The sequence below is a fragment of the Typopeltis vanoorti genome, chromosome 22 (assembly GCF_054136105.1).
Source record: "Typopeltis vanoorti isolate ZY-2024b chromosome 22, IOZ_Tvanoo_1.0, whole genome shotgun sequence".
Classification (NCBI taxonomy): domain Eukaryota; kingdom Metazoa; phylum Arthropoda; class Arachnida; order Uropygi; family Thelyphonidae; genus Typopeltis; species Typopeltis vanoorti.
This window is the reverse complement of record NC_143570.1, coordinates 89,742,377-89,759,750: the sequence shown is the minus strand read 5'-3', so window position 1 is coordinate 89,759,750 and position 17,374 is coordinate 89,742,377. Positions and strand designations below refer to the sequence as shown.

The 17,374-nt window shown below is 38.3% G+C and overlaps 1 protein-coding gene across 1 annotated transcript in view; it reads right to left on the bottom strand.

Moving 5' to 3' along the window:
- Positions 1–17,374, bottom strand: part of hay (ATP-dependent DNA helicase hay) — a 337,042-nt gene that overhangs the window by 172,104 nt on the left and 147,564 nt on the right. The window contains exon 9 of the mRNA XM_090412093.1: positions 9,241–9,312. Coding sequence (XP_090268219.1) covers positions 9,241–9,312 — 72 coding nt within the window. The remainder of the gene's footprint in view (positions 1–9,240; positions 9,313–17,374) is intronic.

Here is a 17,374-nt window from a genome sequence, read left to right as displayed (position 1 = left end):
TAAAGATGATCAGCTTTTACAGTAAATTATAGACTTGACTATATGAACATTATTGAAGAAAAAATGAAAACCTGAAAACAAGAACCAAACTTTGGAGTCTCAGTGGGAAATGCTGAAGAAGACATTGATTGAATCAGCTAGGGAGGTATGTGGTGAAGTTCTCTGCAAGGAGAGAAAAATAACAACACCGTAGTGGACACAAGAAGTTAAAGAAGCAGTTCTGGAAAAGAAGAAAGCATACCAAAGGTTTCTAGCAAATAAGTTAGCAGATGTCCTTAAAGAATACAGAGAAAAATGAAAGAGAACTGAGCTGTGTATAAAAGTAGCTAAACAAAAGCTATTCATGGCAGCCTTTGGTAAGAGCATGGATAATAAATATCAGGAAGGTAGCAAAATGTTCTGGAAACTATTGAAGAAGCTAAGAAATGGAGGAAAGAGTACTGTAAAAGGAATAAAAGATGATAAAGGTAACATGAAAACTGAAGATGAGGATATCCTAGATGTCTGGACTAATTACTTCAAAAGAGTGTTAAACAAACCAAGCAGTCACAGAACCTACTAGAAAATTTTCATGAGGAAAGCAAAGATGACTACTTATCAATACTTGAGGTAGAAGAAGCCATCAAAAACTTGAAATGTGGAAAGGCAGATGGAGATAATATTCAACCAGAAATGCTTCAGGATGGAGGTATACAAGTTTTGCAGTGGCTATACTGCATAATTCAGAGGACCTGATCAGAAGGTCAAATTCTTGATGATCGGAATAGTGCTCTCATAGTGTTGTATTGTTATGTGCCATCCAGTCGTTTTTGACTCTTAGTAATCCAGGGAACAAAAGCTCTTCATCCCACTATTAGCATTCAAGAAGTGTCAGCAGAACCAATCTAGGTAGTATGGGTGAGGTCTTAAATAGAATGGGTGAGAAAAGGTTAACAAAACAGGTGTTTGATGTCAAGATGGCAGGAAAGAGATCCAGAGAAAGACCAAGGTCTATGTGGACTGATTCAGTCAGAATTGTCTTAGAATCAAGAAATGCTAGATATGACAATATTGGAGTGCTCACAAGTAATACACTGATTTGGCAGAAAATTGTCGATAGGCGATTAATAGCATAAACTAAATCATGTAGTTGCTCTCATAGTAACCTGAACACCCCTTGGGGGTACAACATTAGGAAATTGATGATTTTTTTTTCAATCTGCTATTGATTCTAAAGAGAGTCTTTCAAGTTTGTATTTGTTATAATGAAGCATAGTAGTTTTTTTTTTTCCATCTGATCCTGTGCAAGGTATTCAAGGCATGGTCAGCTAAAACTGACTGACCATTACTGTTGCAGCAGATGAACAAAGCAAAGTTGTAGCACTTTCCTTTGTTCACCAAGACAGATCTCTCAGTATGACCAGAATATAATAAGTTGCAAGAACAAGGAACCATGTAAACACCCGGAATAGAGAGGGGAAGAAGAGGATCCTTAAGAAAGAGGAGGAGTGAGGCCAGCTACAAATGAGGTTTGAAAGCAATGTTGTTTCCAAAGTTTTGGGAACACCCCTGCCTAACAGGACTTGAGGCTCAAAACAGTATAATTTTTTCCACTTTTTTTTTGTATGTATGTGTTATTACAATTTTCATATTGTATTCCTGGAGATATCTGAGTGACAGAAATGAAATATAAGAAACAATTAAACCTGTTCTTTAATTATTTCTTTGTGCTGTATTTATTCCATTAAACTTAACTATGAGTGTAAACTAGCACCTAAGACTAAATACACGTTTAATTATCAGGCACCTTTTCATATGACAGAGCCCTAGCAAAGTTGTAGGACTGCAGAAATAGTTTATAATAGCGAATTTCACAGAACCAGGACAAACAGTGAAAAGTCAGCTGCTGGAACAAACTTCAACTCAACATCAGCAAATTCAATTTGACAGATAGCATCAACATAAAAAGTCAATAGAAAAGAAATGGAACCAAGAGGGATTAGAGAAATAAGGATTAACATAACTGGTGAAACCAACTCAAAGACAAAAACAAATAAGATAACAAATACAAGATGCAATATTCAGATAATAATGATCAGGGAAAGGAAGGAGTAGCTACAGTATTCAACACTAATATGAGGATAATCTTCTTGAATGGGGGAACTTTAAGTGCAGCAATATGGGCAAACATCAAAATGGGACAATGACACAGGAAAAGCAGTGTAGATCTCCTACACAGATAGGGTTTCTGGGTATCGGCTCTTGACATTTTTTTTATCCAGGTCTGCAGAATTCCTGGGACTATACAATTTTGCTCATGAATATTATTTTTAATATATTTATTATATTTTTAGAAAAATGCATTAACTGCTAAATGAATCGCATTCACTCTTGAACTAGAAGATCACAAGAAATTACTATTACTTGATATCCTTGGTGGCAGTGACCATGTGGTACTCACTTGGGAAGTGGGTAAGTTTATGAATACTCCATTCAGAAAAGGTTACATGCTGAATTACAAAGCAAGAAATTATGACCAATTGAGGAGTGAGTATGCTGGATTCAGTTGTTGGATAAGAAGGATATCGACAATGCATGGCAGTATTTGAAAATACTTAAATGACACAATATAAGAATGTGTTCGAAGTAGAGTTCGAAGAATAAATAGAGTGGGAGTGAAATGGATGTGTAACCTATTCAAGGTGAGCCGTACCAGCTTTGAAGATGATCCACGTGAAGGATGTCCAAAAAGTGCAACAACACCAGAAATCATTGATCAAGTGCACAATATGGTATTGAATGACCGGCGAGTCAAAGTGCATGAAATTGCTGAGACTATAGGCATTTCAAAAGAATATGTAGGATATATTTTGCTTGAAGAATTTGCAAATGAAAAAACTTTGCACAAGATGGGTGCCATGCTTACTCACAGCAGATCAAAAATGCACTCTCATGAAAATCTTTGAACAGTGCTTGGAGCATTTCAACAAGAATAAAACTGATTTTGTGCGTCAATTTATTACTATGGATGAGACTTAGATTCACCATTACACACCAGAATCCAAACAGCAGTCAAAACAGTGGACAGAAGCCAGTTGTTCAGCGCCAAAGAAGACAAAGTCGGTTCCATCAGCAGGAAAGGTCATGGCATTAGTGTTTTGGGATGCTAAAGGCATTTTGTTTATTAATTATCTTGAAAAGGGTAAAACAATAACTAGGGAATATTATTCTGATCTTTTAACCAGACTAGACGAAAAAATTTGTGAGAAAAGACCTTCAACAAGAATAAAACTGATTTTGTGCGTCAATTTATTACTATGGATGAGACTTGGATTCACCATTACACACCAGAATCCAAACAGCAGTCAAAACAGTGGACAGAAGCCAGTTGTTCAGCGCCAAAGAAGACAAAGTCGGTTCCATCAGCAGGAAGGGTCATGGCATTAGTGTTTTGGGATGCTAAAGGCATTTTGTTTATTAATTATCTTGAAAAGGGTAAAACAATAACTGGGGAATATTATTCTGATCTTTTAACCAGACTAGACAAAAAAATTTGTGAGAAAAGACCCAGTTTGCAGAAGAAAAAAATCATCTTTCATCAGGACAATGCACCTGCCCACAAAGGTGTTTTGGCAATGGGAAAATTAAGGGATCTGCACTATGAATTTTGCTTAGCTTCTATCTCTTCCCTAAACTAAAACGCTTCCTTGTTGGTCAGTGTTTTTCTTCGAATCAAGAGGTGATTGCAGCTGTACAGGAGCATTTTGCAGATCTTACTGAGAACCACTACAGGAACGGGATAATGGTGCTGGAGCATCGCTGGAATAAATGTATTAGTCTTAAAGGAGATTACGTTGAAAAATAAAAATAAGTTTGAAATTATAAATTCATTTTATCATTGTTAGGCCAAGAACTTTTCAGACCACCCTTGTATATTACATGATACTACACCTTATACGAAAATAACAATTGCTATAAGGCAATATTACACATTTAATTATCATCATTCACACTGTTAAATAACACGAAAATCTCTTTCTTCTCCCTTTGGGAGGGGGGGGGGGAATCAATGATGTCACTTCTATGTTGGAAAGTGAACTGTGATGCAGTTGTCCTGCTCAGCCAGGTGTTGATTCCAAGGATTCCAGTTTTGGTGGAAAAGGTCAAGGGTGTTGTTCTGCCTGTAGTGATGATGCTTGTGTAGGATACAACCTTCCTTTTCAGTTTTTGTTTAAAGGCTGCAAGGAGATGGTCTTATATATAAAAATGGAAATAAAACTGAATGTGAGAATTACAGAGGTATTTCCCTATGAGTGTCATGGTAAGATTTACACAAATATACTTGAGAAACAGTCGAGAAAGATTGTGGAAGAAAAGCTTGGTGAAGAACAATCTGGATTCAGGCCAAATAGAGGCTGTCAGGATCAGATTTTCACTTTACGACAGATAGTTGAGAAATCATGGGAATATAACAAAGATCTGTATTTACGTTTTGTAGATCTGGAAAAGGCATATGACAAGATGCCAAGAGAGAAGCTATTCAAAATGCATGGGACATTATATTAAGCAATGCTTAGTCTTCATTTTAGTTGTAAGTCAGCAATTAGAATTGAAAAAAGTACAGGATGATGGTTTAATGTTAAAATCTGGTGTCAGACATGGATGTACATTATCTCCTCTGCTATTCATTATTTATATGGATCACATTATGAAGGAAAGTGGTATTAAACCTGATATCCAAGCAGGAGATGTTAATCTCGGCTCTTTTCTTTATGCGGATGATGTTATACTTCTAAATAAATCTGCCAGAAGTTTGCAAGATTCCCTGACTAAATTGAATAGCTGTTGTAATAGATATGATATGAAGGTCAGAAAACAAATGAAAGACAATGAAAATAGGCAGAAGCATTGAAAATATCAACTGCATTATGAATGGAGAACCTATAGAACAAGTAAAACATTTCAGCTACTTAGGCACGATTTTTAGTGCAGATGGTAAATTAAATATGGAAATAGACAACAGAATCAACAAAGCTGGTATGATAGGAAGTCAGTTGAATAAATTTATATGGAATAAGAGATAAATTAGTTAAAACACTAAATTTGCTATATATATAAGAGTGTTCAAACCAATTTTAACTTATGGATCTGAGAGCTGGGTCAGAAGTAAAACACTTGACCAAAGACCAGAGACTGCAGATATGAGTCTCAAGACTCATATCTGCAGTCTCAGGTTAGAAAAGAACTTGACATTGGCAGCATCCAGGAATGTGTTAGCAGAGCTAATCTCAGGTGGCATGGTAACTTAAAAAGAATGGAAGAGGAAAGATTAGCAAAACAAGTGTTCTCTGCAAGGTTGACAGGAAAAAGACCCAGAGGAAGACCAAGATATAGGTGGACTGATACAGTAAAAAATACCTTAGAAGACAGAAATATAAGATCTGATAATTTTGGAGTCTTGACAGGTAACAGACTGATTTGGAGGAAAATTGTAGATAGGAATTTAGTAATGATATAAATTTTTCATGTAATACTATCATATCCTGTACACTCCTTGAGGGTACAAGACAGTTATTTGATTATGATGAAGAAGATGGTCAGCTGCCTCTCTCTCTCTCTATGAAACTGTTGTGCTGTCTGGTCTTGTGTGTTGACGATAGGAACTGTATATTATTGCTTTCCCAATGATGAAGAGGTAGTTACAGATCAAATGGTTTTTGACTCTGCATGGACATGATTGAGATATTCCTCTTCTGTATGGAGACCATTGCAAGTTAAGGCTGCCGTTTCCTGAGACGAATGGATTAATTGGGTATTGATGGGGCATTCTAGCAGATATGCTGGACTGTTCCTGTGTGGTAGCAGAACAGACAGTTATCTGAAACATCCAGGTTGAATTTCCTTAACCACGCTACCATCCTGGACGTATATATACGACCAAGTTAGCATGGATGAGAAGTGCATATTAAAATTATAATAACTTTGATATTACATTGAGATACATGATGGATATGAGGATGCGTATTTGATCCATAATGGCCGGTAAGGTGGTTAATATAGTTGGAGTGGGTAGTGCATTGTGCCACATTCTTCACTGAATATCTGCATCGGGTTTGGTGGCTCTTGTGCAATATGGTAGATCCCAGTGAAATAGTGTATGGTGGGATGACATGGGATTTTCCAGTGAAGTGCTTTGGTTGGATGTATTAGAATGTTGAGATTTTGTTTACATTGCAGGGTATAAGTCATTGTTGGTTTTTATCAAAAAGATAAGCACCAGATCTTCTGTGTCAGGGAGGACTGGCCCCTCTTCTGCTATGCTATCAGGTATAGCAGTTTGAAAAGCAGATTTCACAGTATGTATCTGTTCGGCCCGATTCCCGAGTTTGCAAGTGATTTTTTGCCAGGTAAGGCTCGGAGAAAGAATATCACCCAAGACTCTCAATGCCTAGCCAGCTCCATGCAGGAAAGAAAATCTCTCGCTGAGTGATGGGGTTCCTTAGATTTTGTTGTGGAAAATGGGTCCCATGAGGATTTCAGGAAGGAATGCTGTCTTTTGCTGGAGATTTAACTTCCATATTCGAAGAGCATTCTTTGTAGAAATTTGTTACTTACTGGCATGTATGCTCTTTTCATTCTTAAGGTTGTGGAGAAAAAAGAGACCTCTAGTGGCAGAACTGAAATATATTTGGTGGTGTGTTTGTGTGCCATTTCCTGTTGTAGGGTATTAAGGAAAAAGCAAGTGTAGAACATTGTTATCCTGTGGTCAATGGAGGTCAAGTTTTGTCCTTCTTTAAGAGAAATACAAGCTTGGAGTAGGAAATCCAGTTTGTTTGGTTCCATATGAATCGATAGTTGATTGACTGTATTTGTTTGATAAATGGCACAGATGGTATGAGAATTTGGAGGTAGAGGAAATAAGAGATCTGGGGGGGTGATAGTGGATAAGGATCTAAAATGTAGGAGACACATTGCCAAAATTGTGAAGGCAACACAAAGGCTTCTGGGAATGATGCGGAGGACACTGACATATAGAAGTAGGGAGATTCTTGTTCCGTTATATAAGGCTTTGATTAGGCCACACCATGGACTATTGTGCCCAGATTTGGTCACCTGGTTTTCAGAAGGATGAAGAGATGTTGGAAAGGGTCCAAAGGAGACTGACTAAGGTAGTTTCTGACCTCTGGAATGGCGAGTATGAGGAAAGATTGAGAAGATGTAATTTGCAGAGTCTGGTGGACAGGAGGAAGAGGGAGATATGATAGAGATCTACAAGTTGGTAAGGGGTTGTTATAGAATCAATGCTGGAGAGGTTCTACAGAAAATAGTGAGAGATCAGGGGAGAACCAGAGGTCATCCCTGGAAATTGTATAAAGAAGGTGTGAGTAGGGAAGTGAAAGGCAGGTTTTTTTCGTGCAGAGTTGTGAATGATTGGAATGCTTTGCCTGAGAATGTGGTGTCTGCAAAGAGTTTGAATATGTTTAAAACATGGTATGATGAGCTGTGTGTGTGATAAAAGGACCTCCCAGATGAGTCTTTGACTCCATGAGGTCTTGGAGTGGTAATAGTAATAATAGTAATATGCCAAAAGATACTGGTAGCTATTTGGTTAACAATTATTGCTCTCCCTCTTGTGGAGGCAGAGGATCATATTGCTGCCCACTTTCCTAGTACTTGCTTGAAACGTTTAATGAGTGTATCCTAGTTCTTATCCATGTAAGCAGGCATGTTTCCTAGGTAAATTCCCAAGTATTTGTTTCCCCTTGCAGACCAGTGACCAGATATATGGGAATCAGTCTATTTGTCACACAACAGTCCTGTGGTTTTATGTCCATTTATTTTGGCTCTGGTTGATTATTAGGACTCTTCCTCTAAGTAAAGACATTGAACGTATGCTGTTCCATTTTCCTAGCACCTGTTTAAAGTAGTTGTGCAAATGTGTCCAGTTCAGTGTGTTATATGTTATGGTGTTGCCAAGATGTATGTCTAGGTATGTTTGTCCTTCATCTGACCAGATATATTTTATCAGAGAATCAATTCTAGCCTTCCATCTGCCTGACCACAAACCAGTGATTTTTGCAGAGTTTAGTTTGGCCCCTGAGACTTGTGCATATAATCTTTATGTCAATACCACTATTACTAATAACTAAGGGTTATTAGTAATAGTGCAGATGTGGCAGTCTTGCAAGAGGATTTGAACAAACTGGACATATTATTATTATTATGTGACACCTCCAGGGAGTCCAGAGACTCATCAAGGGAGAGTGTGCCAACAGCATCGAACGATTAGCCCCTTCCAACTACTATATGAGCAAATGAATGGGGGTTCGGTTTAATGCAGCAAAATGTAAAGTCTTGACATTTGGGATCCATTGATGGGAGGCTGCATACTCAATTAGAGGAGCTGTACTTAGAAACCTGAAATTTAGGGGACATATTGCAAAGGTGGTGAAGGTCACACAGAAGATTGCTGCTATAATGAGAAGGACACTGATCTGCAGAGATAAGAGTTATCATTCCGTTGTATAAGACTCTGATCAGACCACACTTAGACTATTGTTCTCAGATTTGGTCCTCAGGATTTGAAGGGGAAAAATTAACTGTGGAAAGGGTAGAGAGGTGGATAACAAAGATGGTTTCAGGACTGTACAGTGTTAGTTATGAGGATCGGCTTAGGGAATGTGGACTGCAAAGTTTGGTGGATAGAAGAAGGAGAGGTATATGATCAAGACTTTTAAACTGTTAGTGGCAGTTACAGGGTTGACACTGGGGAGTTCTTTCACTTGGTGGAAAACAGCGGGAAGGAGTGATGACAAGGGGCCACCCTTGGAAGTTATGAAAGGAAGCTGTGAGCAAGAGGGTGAGGAGTGGTTTCTTTGTGTGGAGGGTGGTTGAACCATGGAATGCATTGCCTGATAGAGTGATGAGAGTAAGAACGGTCAATGAGTTCAAGGAGTGGTATGATAGACTTTGTGTTTCCTAGGAAGGTCCTCCCACGATGAGTCTCTTGACTCCATGGAGGCCTGAATAATAATAATAATGATGATGATAACAATCTATGTGCTTCATCGGTTACTGTTATTTCTTTGCCATTATGTATTATTACAGTAACATCATCAGCATATGATGGTAAACTTATTTTTAGATGTGGTTCTGCTATGCTGGTTCATTTGGAGATCATGGTGTTGTGCACTCTTTTTAAGAAAGGTTCTAGATAGATAAACAGATAGATAGTTATAGATAAAATAAAATATATCTTACTTAATATCTGGATTGATGGTGTCATTCTTGAAATCATATTCAGCTAAAAGAGGGTATTCCAAAAGGATACAACTAGAAAAACATAATTTTAAATATATCAAAATAAATACATAAATAAAAATAATAAAATGTGATCAGTACAATATACACTGATACTGAACACCAGATTTATAGAAAAATAATACACACACACACACACACTTATGAAAAACTCCCTCACATAAATGCCTTCCATTTTCAGCTTCGCAAAGACAGGCCCTTCCTACAGACTGTTCCATGACTTATGGGCCATCTTCTATTACTTGTAAGTTACTGTTAGTAACTTACAAGTAATAGAGGATGACCCATTTACAACAGTTACTCACAATAGCTGCTTACAACTAACTTATAACTATTGTGGCAGTTACTGCAAGTTACTTATCATTGAGTAACTTGTAACAGATCATTGAGACTAATATGTAAAAGAGGATAGGTGGAACAAGATGAATCCTATCCCATCCAATACTCTTTTACATATTCAAATTAATGTGTTTCTTTCAAAGTAGGAGTTTGAAATTCAGATGTGGCTGTTATTATTATATTATTAGTTAAAATGAAAGAAAATTATTTTGTAATTTCAATATTTGTTCTTTGTTATATTTGCTATATATATATATTATGGACAACTAAGTGAAAGGTGGAACACAAAAGACAGTCTCTCTCCCTAGTCCTGCCTTTCTGCGGTGTAAGTAATCTCTTTACAGTGGAAATGCCAACTAGTTCAGTGAAGCATTACGAATTGGTTTATTGGAGGCCTCAAGTGCATGATGGTATTGACTATTTAGACTTAAAGTTGTCATAAACTTTTCAACATGAACAAAAAAAAAGTGCAACAAAACAGCCATTAACATCCTTGGCCTCAGTCACAACTTTGCAGTAGCACCACATCAAGTTCCATTCTTAGACTTCATGATGCATATAGAAAATGGTATCTGCAACTTGCCTCTTACCATTACTGACAATATCAGGCTTGATATAGCTAACATCCTTTCTCAAGTTTCACTGCTTAGAAGAAATCTCTCTAACAGCCAACTCCTCTGGCTCTGTAAATTATGCAAAGACAGTAGCATAATAATGATGAGAACCGATAATGGTAATGCTACTGTGGTCATCAAAGCTAGTGAATATAATCAGAAAATGAATGTTGCTCACAGACCACACTACTTATAAACCACTAGATTATGATCCCACATACCAGAACTTTTTCTAATAAAAAAAAACACTACTATATTCAAGACATTAATACAAACATTAGTGACGTACACACCACTTACAGACATCAAAACCTGATTTCAGTTAGCATCCTCCATGACCATAGTCCGATCAACTATCCCAACTATATCCTGCATGATGCATTTCACAAAAAGGGAAGAACATGTGCTTTTGTGAAATCCGATATCCTCCTGTCAAAGGCTATCCAACTTGGAATCCCCACTTTTTGATCTGGTATGGCTCAAGATTTCCTTATCTCAGCCTTCATTTGCTGCCTTTACAGCTCTTCTAACAGGGACAATACTGCGGTCTTTTTTGACTACCTATCACTAAAAACTGATTTCTTACAAACTAATTACCCAAATTGTGGGATTGTCCTCCTTGGGGACTTTAACCTCCATAACACAAACTGACTCCCTTACACCAATTTCATAGATCAAGTTGGAAGGGAAGATGAATCATTTGTCACCAGTCATAATCAAGAATTCCACACATTTTCTCGAAGAAAATCAAGAATATTCCAATACAACAGTCAAATTTGTTAATCAGTTTTGATACTGTTTCTCTTTTTGCCAACATTCCGTTAACACAATTAGTTTACTATATGATGATTTTCCTCTTGATGTTGGGAAAATTTTTGAATTTATTATGCAATCAGGATAATGCAGCTAAAAAAAACAAGATCTACAGACAGATTGAAGGCACTGCCATGGGTAGCCCTGTCTGCACCTTTGGCAAACTACTTTGAACCGTCTGAAAGATACCTTGTTCTCAACCATTAATCTCCTAACCCTCTCTTTGGTTTTGTTACGTCTATGATGTTGTAAGTTTTTCTACTTGTTTATACTATAAATTAAAGATGCCAAGAAATTATATTCTTGGTTTAATAATTTATCCAAGTGTAAGCAAACAAGGTTTGCGTGTGAAGTAACTTCATGGGTAACTTGTATATAAGGGCTAATGAAAAACTCGCTTTCTTTCCTGGATACAATGGTCACACATTTTCCCTCAGTCAGTAAACAGTCATCCTTCACTGTTTACCGCAAGCCCACACATAACAGCCAATATATACATGCTAACTCATATCACCACCCTTCGCAAAAACTTGGAGTCATTAGCACCGTCAAAAACAGAGCTATAACAATTTGGTCTAATGAACAAGCTCTTAAACAAGAATTACAAATTATTATCAATATATTTATAAATAATGGCTATAGCAAAAATACTATTGATAAAGTTCTTCATAAAACTTCAAAAAATAATATACAGGGTGTTCGGGATAAATTTGACATATTTATAATTAATTATATTTTTCCGTAAGTTACATGTATTAACACACACTTCTCTTCATTTAAAAGTTTGGACCCTTCTTCATTCATATACAAGATGTCAGAAAGGATGGATAGCTGGAACCCACCTGAATCATGGAAGAGAATAACTTGTATCATGATGATTCGTGCCCGCCATCAAAATAAGGATATTACGACTGCTGCCCAATGCTCTCTGAATACAGTAAAAACAATCAGGCATGAACTAGAGACTTGCAATGGTGACTATGAGGATGTAGCAAGAAGAAAGATCCCTAGCAGACGATCTGATTGCGTTCGTACAGCAGAATTCCTCGCAAATCTGCAGGAACAGGTGTTGAAGAACCCTGGCATTGGAATTCGGGCTTTGTTCGTGGAGTTGCTAACTGTAGTCAAGCCCTGGATAACAAGGGTAGCCAATGGTAGGCCGTATGTATGGCAGCAGGATTCGGCCCCTTGCCACACCTCTGGGAAAAGTCAAAAATGGTTGTCTGAAAATTTCTACGACTTCACCAGTCCAAATGTTTGGCCTCCAAACTCCCCAGACCTTAACCCCATGGATTATTTTGTATGGGGCGCAGTTGAAAAAGACACCAATCGCACTTCCAGTAATACAAAAGCCCAGTTAATGGATAAAATTAAAACAGTTTTTGCGGCCCTTCCCAGGGAGACTGTAGCATCAGCTTGTTCGAGGTTCCGAAGCAGAATTGAAGCTGTGATCGATGCTAATGGTGGTTATTTTGAGTAAATCTTGTTGATAGTATTGTAATTAACTCTGCGTGTAATGTTGTTTTGTCAATTCATTAAATTTAATAGATACAAAGAAGATTTTCTTTTTCCTTACGAAACTGTCAAATTTATCCCGAACACCCTGTAGATTGCAGTAAAACCATAGCTATCACATACCTTAAAGGGTAATCGGAAAAAATTAACAGAATTCTACACCATTATAATCTTAATGCCACTTTTAAACCACCTATAAAATTAAAAAACATATTCAACTTCTCTAATGATCCTCTACTCTGAGTGACTCACCTGGAGTTTATTGCATCCATTGCAGCTGTAACTTATCTTATATTTGGGAAACTGGACATACAATCCCTATCCGTAAAAAAGAACGACACATTAAATTTAACAATTTCAGTGAAGCAGGACTCTCAAATCATGCTCTTAACACCCTACACCAAATTGATTGGAAAAGTACTTGTTGTTTTTTTGTACTGACAGGTTTCCACAGTATGCACGTTGGACACATTCTGCTGTAATATGATTAATTGTCTGGCAGGGTGATCCACAGTCATACCTGGGTGAGGCAATCATGCCCCATTTGTAAAGGTGATCTGCACATCTGCTATGGTTGGTGCGGATTCGGTTAAGGGCAGACCAAGTTTTCCGAGGTAGGTCAAAACCCGAAGGTATCTGTGTTGGGTCCACTAATTCGTGGAAGATCCCTGTTGAAGTGTTACACCAGGACTCTTTCCACTTCTCCTTCATGTAGAAACTTGTCTCTGCAAGATTTTTTGCTGTTAAGATTGGAGGGTGCCTTGACTTTAGCCTGTTTATTTCTAAGGGTGGGATGTCTTCATGGAATGGAAGATTTTGGATTTCCACGATTTTGCTGTATTCATGTAGAAGAAAGTTGGATCTGCGGATGTGTGGAGGCGGGATGTTGCTTAGCACTGGGAGCCAGTAGGTTTGGGGTTGATTTTACAGTTCCAGAAATAAGGCACAGTGGTGTTAAGCTGGACATCAACCAAATACACATGGGCACTGTTCAGCCATACGGGTGAGCAGTATTCAGCTGTAGAGTACACGAAGCCAAGAGCTGTGCAGCGAAGTGTTGTTGCTGAGGCACCCCAAGTTGTTCCACATAGCTTTTGCAGTATATTGTTTCTTGTTTTTAGCTTGGATGCTGTGTTAATGAGATGTGGTTTAAAAGATAGTGTTCTATCTAGAGTGACGCCCAGATATTTCGGGAATCTGTTGTAGTGCAGCAGTTTGTGGTTGAAGTAGACCATGAGTTCTTTGTTATCCTGGTTATTGTTCAGGTGGAAGCATGAAACTTGTGTTTTGCTAGGATTTTGGCGTAATCTTCATTTGCTGAAGTATTCATCTAGGACTGCAAGGTCGTTTGTTAGTGTATCTTCCATTGTAGTAAAATTGGTGTGTCTGGTGGCTAGAGCAATGTCATCAGCATAGCAAAAACTTCTTGGAGGCTGTATTAGGCAAATCTGTGATGTGAGCCTTGTGGTAGTCCCAGAACTGACCCTTGTGGTAGTCCATTATGCAGTGTTCTTTGTTTACTTTTGTTCTCATCCATACACACTTGGAACAGGCGGTTGCTTAGCATGTTATCGATTAGTTTTGCCATTGTTTTGCATGGGACTGCACAGAGCAACTTGCAGACTGTGCCATGCCTCCAGACTGTGTCATAAGCTGCGGTAAGATCTACAAAAGCTACAGCTGTTTTCCGGCATTGTTGGTAGCCTGCCTCTATATGTGTGGTAAGTGACAGAACCTGATCACAGCAGCTTCGTTTATGTCTGAATCTGGCCTGTTCCACTGAGACTTGTTCTATTATCTTAGGGGCAATTCTATTAAGGATGAGCCTTTCTAGGAGCTTTTAGCAAGTGCTAAGCAGAGCAATTGGTCAGTAGTTTTTTGGTTTGTTTTTAGTTTTTCCTGGTTTTAAGATGGGGATAATTGTTGTCCTCTTAAACTCTTTTGGAAGTCTACCAGTCTGGAGGATGTCAGAAAAAAAGCAAGCAAGCCAACCACTCAAGCTTTTTAGCCTGTCTTCAACAGGAAATCAGGATGAATTCCATCGAAACCTGGAGCCTTGCCTGGTTTCATATCCATTAGAACAGTGTTAATATCTTCAAGAGTGAAGGGTCATGAATATAGCGGGTCTGATGGTCTGTTATTTTTCAAATATGTACGTTCTCTTTTTATTTGAAGAGTGTGTTGTTTGTTCTTGATGGTATATCTTGACATGTTGACAATATGTGATGCATATTGGTTAGGAGAAATAGCTGATTGTTCCCGGACAGTGAAGGTGCCACTACCTAGTTTTCTTGGAAGGCTCCATGCTTTTCTACTGGAGTGCCAAAAATTGAGTCTTTCTACTGTTTCAGTCCAGTTCTTCTGTCAGTTGGTGTCAAGGCTGTGAATGAGTTCATCTGCAATGTCAGGATCACCACACTCTAGATATTCTTGATACAATTTATTACTATCATCATTCCATCCAGGAATATACTCCTTCCGGAAGCCTCTTGGTATGGTCTTCTTATCTACAGCTAAGACAGCTCCCACGAATCTCTTGTAATTACTGCTTGTTGGAGGGATCCAACAGACATATTTGTCAAGACAGGAAGTAAATGTATCTCAGTCGGCTTTCTGGAAGTTCCAGCGGGGACGTTGGATGAATCTGACAAGGGGAACCTGCAGACCTACCTCTAATATAATCAGTCTATGTTGGCTTCGGGGAAAGTTGGAGAGAACTCTTCTCGATGTAGGTAACGGTCGTCCATTGTGGTCTTGAGTAACGAAGCAGAGGTTGGGGTTGTACTCCCTGTTCCAAGCTGCTGACCTGAAGGAAGATCTATCTTTTGTGTCGAAAATTGGCTACATGGTGTGAATTTCTTCCCATTCAGTCAAAGTCTCTCCACATTCATTGTTGGAAGCATAATTCCATAGCGTGTGGTGGCTGTTAAAGTCGCCTATATGCATTGCAAGGTGGTTGTGCACTGGTAGAACTTGTGGAGGCCACAAGAGGGCAGGGGGTTTATACACGTTGGTAATGGTTATGTTCCCTATCATAGTTGTTATCAGATGCACGTCACCGACAATGCTGGTTGTAATGAGGTGGGAATCTTCTATAAGGCCATGTGCATGATGGTAAGTGGCTCCAATGCTAATGTAACTAGGAATTCGACCCCTGCGATGGAGCTGATCCTCATCCTTACAGTGAGTCTCTTGAATAAGAACAATGTCGACATTGTTGTCATATAAAATCTTTGAGAGGTATTCACATTTTGCTCTACATATACCCTCAATGTTAATTTGGAAAATTCGAACTACAGGTCCAATATTCTTGCCCTTAAGAGAGCTAATTCGTGTGTTTGGGTTCATGTGTGCTGTAACCAGGAGATCAAGAAGATAGTCTGGTTGCCAAGTTGCATAATGTACGTGTCACAGGAGAAGCAGGAAGTGCAGATGAAGCCCAAAAATTTGTTGATAGTTTCGACTCTTTAATCAAAGAATGTTATCTACCGGAACAAATATTTAACGTAGATGAAACTGGCTTGCAATGGAAACAAATGCCTAATCGTACATACATACACCAAGAAGCAAAAAAGAAAAAGGGGTGGGGGAGCTTTCGAGTCATCAGAATTCAAGGAGAACCGGTCTACCAGTCCACCCTTGGGGGGGTTGGGCACCATAGGTGCCAGGGGAGCATAGTCCCCCCAGTGTAGAAAATAAAATTATAATACTTTTACATTTTACAAGGTCATTTATAAAACCGTAGGCACCAGGGAGGCAGATACCCCCTTTCGAGTCTTCAAAATTTGAGTCATCAGAATTCAAGGAGAACCAGCCTACCAGTCTGGAACACGGGGGGGGGGGGGGGGGGGGGGGGCATAGGCGGATCACCATAGTATGAACATCTTTTCAAAGAAAGTTGTGAAGTCCTTTTACATTGGTCTAATCTGAATCTAAACGATTGTCTCTCTCTCAAAAGTTTGGGAGATTCTCATTTTATGTAAACATTAAAAACAGTTTTCATATTATTTATTATATACTAATTTCTAGCTCACAGCAACCATTTTTAATTGGGAAACCAATTGTTGTATATACTTTGTATTCCTGTTCTTTGATTTGCTTGTTTCTACACACTAATGTACTGTTATTTTCAGCATGAAATATCTGAACTTTCATTAAAGTTAATTACTGCAGTTATCATGTAATTTGTTGTTTATAGCTATGCCACATGTACCTTTGAAGATTATTCTTGACCTCTTCTTAACCAACTCTACCTCAAAACATACCATGGATGTCTGCAATTCACCTTGGCAACTCTTGACCACAATGTTATTCAAGTTTCCTCTACAGTTCATTCTCCTCCCAGCCAATCTCAGTCTAGTACCCTATGGCACTATAATTGTGCCAAATGGGATGACCTTCAGAAATTTATGCTGCTTTTATTTGGTCAGATTACTGCTTTCACTCTCATAATCCAAACACCTACACTGAACTAGTAACCAAAATAAAACTCATTGGAATGAGAGCCTTCATTTCTTGCTATCTTGGGCAGACCTCATGGTATTAGTTCTTTCCTCCAACTCCTGCCTGTATGACTAAAGCAAATCACCTCCCATACTTCCACAAACTGCCTACTGCATGCCTCCTCTGAACTTCTGTTCAAAAGACATTAGAAAAATCCTCATTAATTTTGATACTAATAAGGCTCCTGGTTCAGATGGTATTCTTCCAGTTGCATTCAAAACTTGTGCTCCAGAAATGACACTCATCCTGTATTGTCTATATAAACTTTCACACTCTACTAGCATCTACCC